The following is a 14,547-nucleotide window of genomic DNA, read 5'->3' as shown; positions in this document are numbered from 1 at the left end:
TTTAAACACATGGCACTTAAAATGTTGGCCCAAAAACGAAGGATTTACAAAAGTAACAAACGAAATACTTTGAAGGGAGAAAGTTGGGTAGTTAGTTCCCTAAATCTGGCAATTAAAAATTATGCTTTTCTTAAATTAAATGTTGGTTTAGGAACTCGGTGTAGTATTCTTGGAGTGATAGTTAGTGCGTATGACTGTCATGCTAGAGGTTATGGGTTCAATTCGTGCCTGTGCTACCTAAAGGTTGTCCACAAGTATTTCCTCTTACGAGGAATTGACAAAACCTTCAAGAGTAATGCTTGTCATAAAACGTGCTTCAAATAAGGCGTTCGGATTCTGCATAAGAACTGTAGGTCCCCTCCATTCCTAAGAAATTACTCTCACACATAAACGGCTTCGAGTTGTAAGTCATTAGGCCTTAGGTCTCTACGGACTGTGATTTTAAGTATGACACCCTCTTTGCATGACGGCCTATATCTTTTTTTTCAATAATTTTTCGTAGCTTGCACGGAAAGTCAAGATTTTTTAACATTGGAGCTTACAAATAGTAACATAAAACATAATTGTTTTTTAATAAGGGCGGGTAGATATTGTATGTAGATGTCGTGGTGTTTGCTGTGGGGCTCGTAGCGCGGTCCTGCTAGAACCACATGTCGTCTAGGTCCATATAGTTTAATTTGGACCATAAGAAATAGTTACCATGGTTATGTAGCGGCCGTTGTTGACGGTAACCGCCTTACTAACGTTGTTTTCAAAAAAGAACGGACCAATTATGCCGCCCGGCTCAAAATCCACACCAAGGGGTAACTTTTTGAGGATGCAATATCACTTGGTGAACCTCGCATGGGTTGGTGTCGTCCCATATTTGGCAATTTTACTTGTTAACAGAGCCATTCATTCAAATGTGCCTCGTCATTCATGATGATTTTTCGGCCAAAATTGGGATCTTCTTCCAAACGATTCGAAGCCTAGAACCAGAAGTCTTCGAAAGGCCGAGTTCTTGTGCACGGCGATGAATAAACTGAATCGTGTTCTGCAGTCCACTTTCACGCCGATCTTGCGTTCCTTAAAAATACGACTTTTGGCTGATTGTGTACTGAACCGGTCGTCGCAAACGTTTAGGAGTCGATACTGTAAAGGGCCACAACGTCTACCGTAAAATGGGTGCAATGCGTGTAGCGTTTGCGTTAACGAACACTCATTTTGATAATAAAGTTTTATCATTTAAGGGTTCTGTTCGATGGCGTAACTTGCCATAATGATTTAGCAGGAACAAGTGAATAATATATGAAAGATTTGACAGATGTCAACAAAATAAAATAGCCGCCACGCAAAATTTAAAAACCCTATATTTATGGCTTTGATATCGAAAAAGGTTGTCAAAACTTAAAGAACCTTAAAAAACATCACGAGGCATTTTTAATTTTAAATGGCTCAAACTTCAAAATGGGAAATAAAAGTTCATCGTATCGTATCTTTCTACCCCTCCCTTTTTTACTTTGGCATATAATGATATGATTATGTTCACTGTGGATGTGACGAAATCGACATGTGGACTTTTAATAGTGACATATCACCTATAAGTACCCCTCTAATTGTACATTTTACGTCTCTTTTCACACAGACTGTTGATTTTATTTTATCTTAAGTCCATCATTTATTTCATAAGAACTCTTCGATTGAGCAAATACGTAACGTTATACGAATTACATCCAGAGGAAATAGAGTATAGAATGGAGTGTGCTGTGTATACATCCATATGTACATCTATCTTTATAGCTAAACGAAAAGTCTGAGCTGGGAAGAGACACTAAGCACGTCTTTTATTTGTGGTGTTGTTGTTCCTGCTTCCAATAGCTTCTATGGAGCTAAGCATAGTGAACCAGTATATACCTACTGCGTCATCATTTGCAGAGTTGCCACTCACCAACTAGCCGTTACGTTATAGCCCTCTGCCTTGACTGTGGTCTGAATCTGGACGTCCGTTGTCCGTTGTCCGCGTGTTGCCCGTTTGCCTGTTCCAAGGCCCGTTGTGTTTTGGTTCTATGGACGTCTCATTGATGCGGAAGCTGAGAACTGTGAGAGACTTCTCTATATGTTATATTCTATTCTAAACGCAACATTAGAGACTTCAACTTTTAAAGATGTTTTGCCTGCTTTGGGATTCTCCTTTTTGGTTCTTTTTGTTGTTGTTGTTTCTATATATTGTCTTCTTCTTATTGTTTTTGTTCTTTGAATCTTTATTCTTCGTATTTTATTTGTTTGTTTATTTGGTTTCGTCTCTGGGATTCCACCATTTTTCGATGACTCTCCATTGGAAGAGTCGTCTTTAAGTTCAGACTTTGGTTCAGATATTTCTTGATTTACGATTAGAATGAAAGCACCGTTAGTTTGGAATGTATTCTCAAGTCTCAACATCACCGTCTTCGTTGTTGTCGGAGTCGCAGTCGTATCTTTCACTTCTTTTCATCTCATGATAGCAATGGCTATGACCACATGGAGTGGAGATGCGTAATGCTGCGACGAGACGTGGTGGTGCGGAGCGGTAGGTTTTTGGTCTTCTTGAGATATGGGTAAACTATTCTTTGGGTCATTACACCTTGACGACGAAGATGACTATAGATAGGTATACGACGACAATGACGACGACCAAGAGACCTCGGTGGCAAATATCCATAGTGTCTTCGTCTTCATATTCTTACTCCGAACGCCGAACGGGACTGTGTCGTTTGGAAATTGTTTGGAAATTGTATACCTAGGTTTAAAAAACTGGGACAGTAGTGTGTTAAGCCACCTCGGTCCTGTCGGTAATGTAACGCGGCACAGTGTCGGAAGGGGAGAATGGTAGAATGTGTTTCTTTGATTGTTTTTAAGTCACTCGGGTCGTCGGCATCTCGGCATGTCGAATTAGTGAGCACAAAGGTGAGATGTAAGATTCCTGGTATATAAATGGCACGGGCACCGACTTGAAAAAGTATCTAACTGTGCGTTGTATATTTTCTATACCTAGATTGTGGATGGTGCCACAAAAATGTTTAGAATTGATTTAGAATGGGAAGGGTAGGAGAGGACAGAGGGGATTAGAATAAAAGATAGAATAATGATTTGTGTTGTGGTCTTGGTTGATTCTATTTTGCAAAATTAATTTGTTAGATATTGTTGCTCTTGCTGCAGGTTTTCAATTTGATATGGGAACTCGTGTTTGAATAATTTATATTTGGGTTTTATGTTTCACATAGAGATTAAAATGGCTTTGGATACCAACTGGGGACGAAGAGGAATAGATTAGGTATGATGAATGTTAAGCTCAAGAGTTCAACAGTAGCACTGAATTTCATTAAAATGGATACCTGTTAAATCTTTCTTAGGTGGGAATGTTAGTAAGAATTTAGTACCTTTTACATTTACATAAAAAAACAGTAAAAATAAGAATCTTTTTCTTTTTTTATATAATTCTATTATTTATTACCTTTCTTAATGATGTTGAATTTTTGACCTTCACTTCTGTCCAACTTTTTAGATATTGTTTTTAATTATTTTTGTAGTTTTCTAGACTTCGGTGTAGGCGCTTATTTTAAGTACCTATTGTGAGGCCTAAATTTACTTTGGTACCTACATATCCTGATAATTTCATTATGATATATGTAGGTAATAACCCCTTCTTGGCATGATTGGCCAATTTTTTGGAATTTATCACGTTTTCATGATGTAGAGAATTTTTTCGAACATTCTTAAACTAGCGAAGTTAACAGAGGAAGTGAATCAACATCTCTTTTTTCCGTTAGTTCTAACAACTAAGACATTATGGTCTCCGTTTCCATTTCTCTATGTCACTTTGACCTGGTATCGTTTCAACATTGCACAATCGGTATACAGAAAAAAATTTGGCCGAAATGGCTATCTGTAAAAAAAAGTCCTATTTTTGTTTGAGCTTAAGCCCTGTTAGATTATTTTGCGAATTTTTGTATAGTTTAGGTTGTAATAGGTAGCCGAAAAGACATTCAAAAACTATTACTAAATTCTTGATCTTACTGTGCAGTAAAGATAGTTGTATCGAATTCTTTTGTAACTTTGCCAATGTCCCTGTCCTCATTTGATTAGTCTTTCCATTTTTGTTTATTTATTTAATCTACAAGCAATATTATAGCTAACAGATATAAGCACTCCAAAAGCAAATTAAAAAGTGAATAAATGTACTACTTCAGTTTTAAATTTATTGCGATTAAGATTAAAAAAGTCAATATTTGAAGACTCTTGATGGAAATATACAATAGATCTTGACTATCATAATTTGTCATATGAATTCTCTGGAATGAGAAGACTCTATATCTCTTTTAGACCTAGCGGGAACATAGATTGGTACCAAGGCAAGAAGAGATGGACATTTAATATGGTAGCTTAGTAAGTCTCCAATAAACATTAGACTATGAATTTTTCTTCTTGATTGTAATGAATTTATTCCAAGTAATTAGAAGATTAAAGTTCCAACCCATTTTCTTAAATCAAAAGGGTATTAAAACGTAAATTTTACACAGATAAAGAAAACGTCAAAAAAACTGAAAGTACATGTTATCTTTGGGGGTAGTGCCGGGCTTTGAAGATTTTTAAATTTCATGTTTTACATACTTTAACCGTTTGAATAAAACTATTAAAAAAAAATAAGTTTTAAACGTATTTTATTATTAATATTATTAAAACAAATCACATAAAAACCAAAAAAAGCAAGAAATAATTTTAAATTAATGACATAACCACAGAATTTAAACATATTTTTGTGTCCAAAATTTGGCATTTCTGCACGAATTTTTTTTTGCTTCCCTCTTTGACTCTTCAATTTGCCTCTGCTGTCGTTTCTTCAAGATATTTGTTTCTTTCTTGTCAACCCCGCTAATAACCATTTTCCTTTCATTTCTTTGATCCAATAAAAACATGAAAAAGTTTGAAATGAAGTGCATTTTCCAGCAGCAACGTTGAAAAGCTTCTCAGATGACTCTAAAAAAACACTTCAGTTTGTTTTCGAAACTAGCATTTTGTTTCTTTTGGGGTATCGCTTCACCATATATACCTTTCGAAACAGGATTTAAGTAATTGAATAACTCTTTATTTAGTTACAATTGGAATCGAAGCTTTAGCTCAAATATTGTCGATTTCTTAAAAAACAATCGCATATATTTCTGAATGGGAAGGATCCTTTCCGTTGAATTTAAGTTTTAGTTCAAACAAAATGAGTTTAATGACATCTCTTGTAGTTGGTAGCTGCCGATCGTCAAATTTTTTGTATGGTCCCAATATAGCACAAATAGTCCCACTACGTCTTGAACTCATTATTTAAAAAAAAAAAATTACAAAAGTTGATTTTAAAACTGTTGCAACACACTTTACACAACCCGTTGAGGATCTCGAATAAATACTAAGGATTTCAAATTGTGGCTTTTGTATAAGATCAGGGCTACAAATTATGGAGTACAACAACCCATTTAGTCATAAAAAATGGTGAATGAAAAACCTCTACGTTTCCCCAATAAACCACATATGTAGTTTTTCCCATATTTGTCCACAAAACGCCCATATATGTCAAGTAGAAAACAGCCTTCAGTTTTAAATCCGACTTTATTACAGGATTGAGTTGTGTATTTTACGGGTAGAAACAGGTAAAAACCCATATACTTGAAGGACATCAATAAATAAAGTCATTTGTGGAGGTATTTATAAACTATTTTTTTTTCAAAATGGGATAGGTATAGAAACTTTAATTCAAACCGTGTCAGATTTATAGAGCTGAGATGATAATAGCAATATGCGCAAAAAATTTAAAAAAAAATTACTTTTGGTCACCTATTGGGGGAATTTTTAGCTTTAAACCTTATAAATTTGAAATGTATTGTTGCATGCAAATCAACACGTCAAATATGTTCTTAACCTAATAAGATCAAAAAGTTAATATTTTATAATAAATAGTAGCTCAGGAACCGAAATTGAGGAAGAGAAAAAAAACCATACAAATATCAATTTGTCAAAATTTTGAGGGTCGGTACAACCCCCTGACAAATTTTAATATTTTTTTTTATATATTTTTGTAATCTAAGTCCAATTACCCAAGTTTTGAGAGATCTTTTGTTCGGAAAATCCAAAAAAATTTGTCGGGTCACCCTCATATACAAGGATAGTAACGCAAAAGGATTAAAGTCTTTTCCAGTTTTATGAAACCTACTAGCCAGTTGGCCTTATAGGAACCAAATAATCGAAATGACCTTTAAAAGAAAGTTGGGAATCAAGAATAACTCCTAAGTCTTTAATACGTGAAACCCTATCTAAATCCACAGATTTAATTGTAGAGTTGAATAACAAAATATGAGATTTTCTGGAAAAAGAAATCGTGTTACACTTTTTGATATTCAATTTAAGGCTATTGATAAAGAATCAATGTCAGATTGCATAAGTTGACAATTGTCCAATCTCGAAACTTTTGAAAATATTTTTAGATGCGGACGGCATGTAATAATCATTCACAATAATTAAAGACCGAGACAATATCGTTAACGAACATTATAAAAAGAAGCGGACCTAGGTGGCTACCTTGCGGGACACCTGATGTCCACTGAATTTCCTTCGAGTATGTATCTCCAATCTTAACTTGTTGTGTTCTACAAGATAAATATAACGATAACCAACTAAAAAAGTGAGAATGAAAACCAAAAAGTATTTGGTAGTTCACAGCTTTACTAAAGTAAGTGTATACTGCATCCAATTGAAATTTTTGTTCCATAGCATTAGTGACATACGAAATGAAATAAGTTAAATTGATAACGGATGATGGATCGGATACAAAACCATGCTGTTCTTCTGATAAATATTTTAAACAATTTGGGAATTGCGGAGAGTTTACAAATACCCTTATAATTTTCTACATCATTTTTAGAACCTAATTTATGTATAGGGACCAAGTAAAAAGTTTACATTCATCAATAAAAATATCTTCTTAGAGGGACTTGTTGAATATGCTTAGTAAAGGAGCACAGATGGAATGGCGTCTTGTCTAGAACTATAGTTAGACTGAAGTGATTTCAGTCCGGAAATAACTTCTTCAATACTTAACTGGATCGAGCCAATATCAAACCCTCTTATTATGTTGTTCAGTAAATTATTAAATCCTGATTCCTGAATGAGAATAAACGGATTTAAAATAATAAGCAAACAATTCAACTATGGAGTCTAAATCCGACGATTCAACACCTTTGAAAAACATGGTACGTTGAATCCCTATCGATTTATTCTGATAGCGAGCTTACGTCATACAGTTTCTACAAATGTACTACAAACGCCTTGGGGGCTTGGTTTTTAGTCTACCGGAGTTTACTGAACCTAATTTTTGGCACAATATCTTATCAGATATTAGCAGATATCTGATTGTTGCGTCCCCGAAATCGCCCTTTTTTACTTTAGGCACGAACATTTCTTTTTAAGACTTTTCTCTCAAACGCACCTAGTTGGTCGGAGCAGTGTGTTTTCCTCAGCTCTACATACTACAATATATAAGATATTAAATGTGTATGTCATGCATCACTTAAGGCAATTGATGGCCAGAATTTTTGGCGCAGGCGTGTTAAGTTGTTACAATATTCTATAAACTTTTGAAAAGCTTAAAATATTTGTATAATAGTTCGTTCTACTGATTTGTTTATCAATTTCATACGATTTTAATAAAAGATTTCTGTCAGAAAAATTATTCCTTGAATTTCAATGAGGAAATTCATTTCAGTTACTGAAATTTCCAGTGATTGCTATAAACGTTTCAAGGATGAAATTTCAATGAAAGCTCTTATAAACCCCTAACTTTCTAAAATATCCAGGATTAAGAGATTTATTTACATAGTCCCAACTCGATTTTCTTGGAAAATATGAGTTGCATTTCGTTTTCGTTCCTGGCTGATATATTAACTACTTCTTGGCATGATTTGCCAATTTTTTGGAATATATCACGTTTGCATTTTGTTGGGCTTTTCAACGACTGTTTTTCAAAAACATTCGAACATTCTTAAACTAGCGACGTTAACAGAGGAAGTGAATAACCGTCTCCTGTTTTCCTTTGATTCTTACAACTACGACAGTATGTTCTCCTATAGACCAGTGTCTAGTAAATATTGCAGTGAACCTGGCCGTATGCATAAAAGATTGTAATAATGGTAAGGGTTACTTATGTAGACCATATCATTTTAGATATAATAAAGTATTACAATGGTTATATTCTGTGAGGAAAAACGAGAAGATTTTTTCCCCTCATAGCAACCTTTTCACCCATTTCTTTAACGACACTATGTCCTGGTATCGCAATTAGAAGAGTCTATTTCAACTTTTTTGGATCAGTATACAAAGAAAAATTTGTCCGAAATGGCTTTTCGTAAAAATAGCCCTATTTCTGCTAGGGTTTAAGTCCGATTTGATTGTTTTGCACGCTTTCCTAATTGCTTGTGTAGTTCAGCTTGAATCAAGTCATCGAAAGAAATGGAAGTATTCAAAGAATGCTTCTGAACTCCTGGCCTTAAAAATAGTTGTATCGAATTCTTCTGTAAAATATACACCAAACGGTAACTTTTTGAGGATGAATTATTACCTTTTGAACCTCACATGGGATGGTGTCGACTGTCGTCCAATACACGGCAATTTTGCTTGTTAACACAACCATTCATCTAAAAATGCGCCTCTTGAGTAAAGATGATTTTTCGGTCTAAATTGGGGTCCTCTTCCTAACGATTCGAAGTCCAGTCAGCGAACAAACGGTGTTGTCTATGGTCATGAACTTTGAGCTCCTGGTTTAGTTGAATATGGTATGGGTGTAGGGCCAAGTCCCGACGCAAAATTCGCTAAGTTGAAGTCTTCGAAAATCCGAGTTCTTATGCACGGCGAGAAATAGACTGCCTCGAAATTCGAATGAAGAAAATTCGATGATAGCTATAACAATCCACCAACGGTCAAAAACATCCAAGTTCAAGGGACTTAAATAGTTCCATCCGGATTTTCTTGTGAAAACCCGAATCTTCATTTCGTCCTAGCTGATATCTCAAATATTATTCTGGTGGAGTCTTTTATCTTGCATTATTAAAATGTCTAAATAAATATTTGTAACCCTAATCGATTAGCATTATAGCATTTGATAAGCTTCTTAGAAAAAATGTACGTTTTTCAAATCCTTTTCGTTAGTTTTCAAATTAAATTCAATTTGAAACTCAAGAATTTTTCAAGTAGTTAATAAAAAACATGTATTCATTTAAAAGAACTCCATAACAATAAAAAATAAACAGCCATGCAGTTCTGTCGAGTCTGCAATATCGGTGAAGTTATATTTTTCAGAATAGTCGATTTTGGTACCTTTTTTATTCAAAGTAGTTAAAGAATTTGATTTACTAATGCGGTAGAAATGTTTTCAAACATAAGTTCCGTACAAAACACGCATAGTTCTCAACTTAAAAACAACATTTTTTAATTATCCTAATATTGAGATAACGGTGACTAACACGATAAGTGATACAACCAACTGCAATGTACACAAATGTAGAGAAATAAAAATATGTTTAAAAATGTTTTTTTTATCAAAATTTAGATTTCTATACCATGGTTGAGGTACAAGTTCTTCTTTGGAACTAAAATTTTGAGTTATCAATTGTGGTCTCTGTGAAAACCTAAAACTATCGAAAAAGAATGTTCACACTATTGTATCTTCATTCAACTTCATTTCACTCAACTAAAATAGATTAATCACAAAATCACACAAAACTATATGATTCTAATTTCTCAAAATATTTTCAAAAACCACATAAAAGTGCAATCGTATCTCTTATTTTCCCAAATTTTGAACCGAAATTCTGCAGAAGCATCAACATACTCGTAGAACTTTTATCTCCGATCTCACATCATCAATTTAATAAATAATACTCATGAATACTTCGAATCTTCTCCCAGTGAGCATCATTATGAGTGGGGTACCGTTATACTGCATAATACAATATGTTCTCTACGAAAATAACAATGAATCATTTTCATATATTATCACAATCTAGGGAAAGCACACCCGCACGTTTTAAGCAATTTATTAAACCACACAAGAGGAATAAACCACATGATAATGGGAGAATATGATGCCCTAGCCATACGTATCACACTCACAACCTATACCCTTGTGATGTTATTTCCTTTCCTGAGCTTTAGCTCAGACTCTGTCTCTCTTTTTGTGAGTATTTACCACCCAATTTTTGTCATATGCAAGATGCCAAAAATTGATCCTTTAATGGCCATATGGAGTTCCATCATCGGCATCGTCCCTTTGCAATAATTAAATTTCATGCAAAGTTTGCCAAAAAAAAACCTCAAACCCTGCTCGGTAACTGAGGAAACAGCAGTTCCGTGTTCGGTTCGGTAAACTGTAGGTAGGTACTTACAATGTCCATACGCAGCAACAAAAGTAAGCCAGACAATAAACGAGACCCCAAAAACACACAAATTATATTCGCTCCTCAAATGAAACACAGAATACGAGTATGAACATACTCAAAGTGTATATAGATACTTCTCTTCAGGACCAAACGAAGGACATTTAAGGCTCGATATCAATATAATACCATAAAGTGAATATTTTGCCAATTGGCATTGGAACTGAAGTATAGTAGGTAGCATGTGCTCGTGCTCGTTAATATTTATGAAAGCAGCAAAATACAAACTCCTGACAATCATCCAGTCCAGGAAGTATATTGGTTTCCGCATTATCCTGAATTCTATCCGATTCGGTACTGATTCCGATATCGATACCGATATGCCGAGTGTGTTTTGTCCATTATCCTTGATTGGTTGGATAATGTCACAGTAATTTTCTTTCACTTTTCTTCCTTCCCTTGTCGGTTTCCGGAAATCATTTAAATGACCATCATCCACATCATATCATCATTGATATCAAGTTGCGAGTCAAAAGGACTCTCACTCCGGAGGAAGGACTTATCTTTTCACAAACAAATATACAAACGAATAAAATATAAACAGCTACCTCTTTTTATTGATAGACGAATAATGCGAGTAATAAAAATATATATGTAATAAAAAGAAAATTCGAAATTTTACCACCACTTCCACCTTCTTTACCGCCGCTGGCCGCCACTGTTATCGGGATAAAATCAATATAAAAGGAAGGACAAAATAGAAAAACCAAACAAAACGCTATTCAATCGAACGCCATCGGACATTGCTTCCAGCTTCTAAACCTATAGTCCAGCCCAAACCTAAGGCTCAGTTAGACGACCATCGGAAATCGACAACCAAAGAGCAAACAAAAGCAGAAGTAGCGCGTGCCTAACTAGCAAAAGGCTGGCTTGCAGTTTCTATACTTTCTCACTGTATTATGTTGGACTGGGCGTGTAGAGCTTAACTATGGGCAGGATGTTCTAGTTTTTTATTTTCAAGATCCTTTCAACCATGAAGATTTGAAAAAGTTAATAAAAGATGAAAGTTAAGCATATGAAATAGGACTTTGGTATATACTTACAGGTAGAGTATGAGTAGAAGCAACATGCAAATGAATAGCTAAAGCCTTTTCATCCAGAATAATCTTCAACGCAGGTTGAAATAAGCAGCGGCAGCGCAGCGGTCGGAGGCGGCGCGGCGATAACAGTGCGGTAGCAGTGGAAACAGCAATGGCACGCGGTCGAACTCAAAATATATCCTGATGGAATTGTTGGTTTATTGAATGTTTGTGTCGTATATAGGTTCCTAGCAGCCTGGCCAGCAAGTTGTATACGAAAAGAGTGCATTGCAAATTTATTCCGGCAAAGTCTACTTTATACTCGAATGAACATAATCATCGACATGAACAACATCATGTATGGGGTTTAAGGCTGTTCCGTTTTGGTACTACCTTTAGGTGCGCTACGCTATACACTCGCTCGACTCTAGAAAATTCGAGAAAAGAAAAATATTCTAAAACAACATTCAGAAGCTTTAAAAAAACAAAAAAGAAAAGTAAAGGAAAGAAGCTATTGTCGACTATTACGTATATTTTGTTTGTTTTTGAAAAGTCTCGCAGCTGCTGGTTTTTGTTTCAGCGGCGGTGGCGACCGGAGCTTGAAAAACCATATATTCCGGTTAAGGAATAGCATCATCATCAGAAATCGACCACGTTACTGTAGATAAAGGTTCTTGCTATACATTCGAGTAAAACAAAGAAAATATTATCAATTTACTGAAAATGTTTTTCTACAAAGTAAAGGTATTTGGCGGCGCGGCGGCGGTAGGGGATCGATTCTTAAAAAAAGGTGAAGTAATGGTATCTTGAAATAAGTGAAACTCTAAGATTTTTATATTTTCTTTTAAAACAATGAAACTGCAAACCAAAATTGCAAGCATTAATAAATCCGCTCAATTTCTTTATCACTCTTCTGTCAACTGTCAAACGCTAAAGCTTTCTAAACAATAAACTTGGTCATATCGGAAACACATTTTTAAGTTAGTCGAAATTGTTGGGCGTATGTAATAATAAACGTCAAACTTTGGTTCTAACGTGGTTTCTCTAAAATAAGGTAAAGTTATTAATTGTACCAGAATTTGTTAACATTCCAAAAATTCTAAAATTTCTCCGGAACTTTCAGATTAGTAGTTGAGATACGTAGTTTACATGAGCGAGCTCCTGACATGCAAATATTTTCTGACATTCATTTTATTCATACAAAGTATTACGTTTTTCATTTTGTCCTACTTTAATAGAATATCTATTTAAAGGATCAAGATTTCCTTGATTCGAATCTTCTCGCCCTTACATTTTTCTATCACATCATGTTTTTAAAAAATGCATGTCCCTTTAAAAATGCTAAAAAACAACCAAAAAGTTTTTTTTTTGAGCCCAATTCAAATTTCAAAATATCTTTTAACAATAAATTGTATGAGGATTCTAAAAAGTACAAAATTGTTCTCTTTCAGATACAAATTAAAGCATTTTAGTATTTTAGTTAGTTTCTGGAAATTTAAATTAGTTGTAAGTCTTTATGAATCTATATGAAGGTTCCGTAAAACAATTTTAATTTGATACTTAAATAGTTTTGGAAAAAACGTTTTGGACTGAATTTTTAGAGCAAACTCTTATTTTAACTATTTGCTCAAGTTTAAAAAATACCGTTTCTTTTAAATTTTTATAAGACAGGTGAAATCTAACCACTTTTTTCGAACATGTCGGGTTTTTCAATAGTTTTTTTTTTTAATAAAGCAGAAACGGTTTTGGATATTAATAAAATTCTTTATTCCTGTGAAAGAACGTTCGATGCCATTATGTATGGAACGCGATTTCTATTGCATGACCACAACGGGCACGCTTGCAGAAGTCCAGACGCTGAAACCAATTTTCGACGGCTTTCAAGCATAAATTGGCCCATACTGCTGCAATTTCATGTTCGATATTCGTACGAAGTTAATCAATGGCCGCTGGCTTGTTGGAAATGACAATAAACTTGACATAGTCCCACCGGAAATAGTTTATTTTGTGATCTAAATTACTTACTTATCCGGCTCACAATCCATGAAGGGTATCAGCCTACGATAATGCAGTCTTCCATCGTGAACGATCCCTCGCATGCACTCTACAGTCACCGTCTTGGAACAGCTCATACAGTTCTCGGTTGTATCTTCTTCTGCATTCGACATCGTCGCATACGGGAGCAAAAATCCGTCGAAGAATTTTTCTTTCGAAAGTGCCCAGTATCAATTCCCTTTTCTTACTTATCGTCCAGCACTCGGCGCCGCCGTAGAGTAGGGCTGGTAAAATCACAGTTTTGTATAGCAGACACTTTGTCTTTCGAGTGAGGAGTTCTGAACCCAGTTGTTTGGCCAAACCGAAGCAGCAGCGGTTCGTTAGGGTAATTCTTCTTCGGATCTCCACTAAGGTGTCGTTCGTGGGATTGAAGTTTGTTCCAATATAGGTGAACTCCTTAACTACCTCGAAATTGTTGCTACCAAGAGTGACGTTTTGTCTTAGGCTGTGGACAGCTGTTGCTTTGTTTGTTGATAACATGTACTTTGTCTTATCCTCATTCACTTGAAGACCAACTAGTTTCGCCTGTTCTTCAATCCCTGTGAAGGCCTCAAGTACAGCTCTCTTGGATCGACCGATTATGTCTATGTCGTCCGCATAGCCTAGGAGATAACACGTTCTCCAAACTTGGTTTTCGATAAATTGATTGTTACATTCGCTGTGTGGCTTGTGGAGCCGCCCGTCCTGTTGGAGCCGCATGTCCTCCAAGTCCATATCATCCTAAAATATTTGGTTATCGAACGTTAGCGATCCCAATTCGCAGTCACGTGCGGGTCTTGATCATCACTTAAGAAGTACGGACCAATGGCGCCACCCGGACCATAAACCACCCAAACTATATTTTTTTCAGGATGCAATGATGGCTCATGGAGTACATGTGGATTGCTGCCTGACCAATACCGCATACGTTGTTATTTAAGCCACCAAAAGCCATAGAAAATGTGAAATTTTCATGCCAGAAGAAAGATACAGTAGGTATTGGAAGATTT

The 14,547-nt window shown here is 35.3% G+C and overlaps 2 protein-coding genes across 6 annotated transcripts in view; one reads left to right on the top strand and one right to left on the bottom strand.

Moving 5' to 3' along the window:
* LOC129953938 (band 4.1-like protein 4) overlaps positions 1–14,547 on the top strand; it is a 399,888-nt gene that overhangs the window by 40,467 nt on the left and 344,874 nt on the right. The gene's annotated exons all lie outside the window — the stretch shown is intronic.
* LOC129940287 (uncharacterized) overlaps positions 13,562–14,547 on the bottom strand; it is a 30,544-nt gene continuing 29,558 nt past the window's right edge. The window contains exon 3 of the mRNA XM_056048578.1: positions 13,562–14,160. Coding sequence (XP_055904553.1) covers positions 13,562–14,160 — 599 coding nt within the window. The remainder of the gene's footprint in view (positions 14,161–14,547) is intronic.

Source organism: Eupeodes corollae, chromosome 1 (assembly GCF_945859685.1).
Source record: "Eupeodes corollae chromosome 1, idEupCoro1.1, whole genome shotgun sequence".
Taxonomy (NCBI): domain Eukaryota; kingdom Metazoa; phylum Arthropoda; class Insecta; order Diptera; family Syrphidae; genus Eupeodes; species Eupeodes corollae.
The sequence above is the reverse complement of the archived record's forward strand: the minus strand, read 5'-3'. Positions and strand labels throughout refer to the sequence as shown.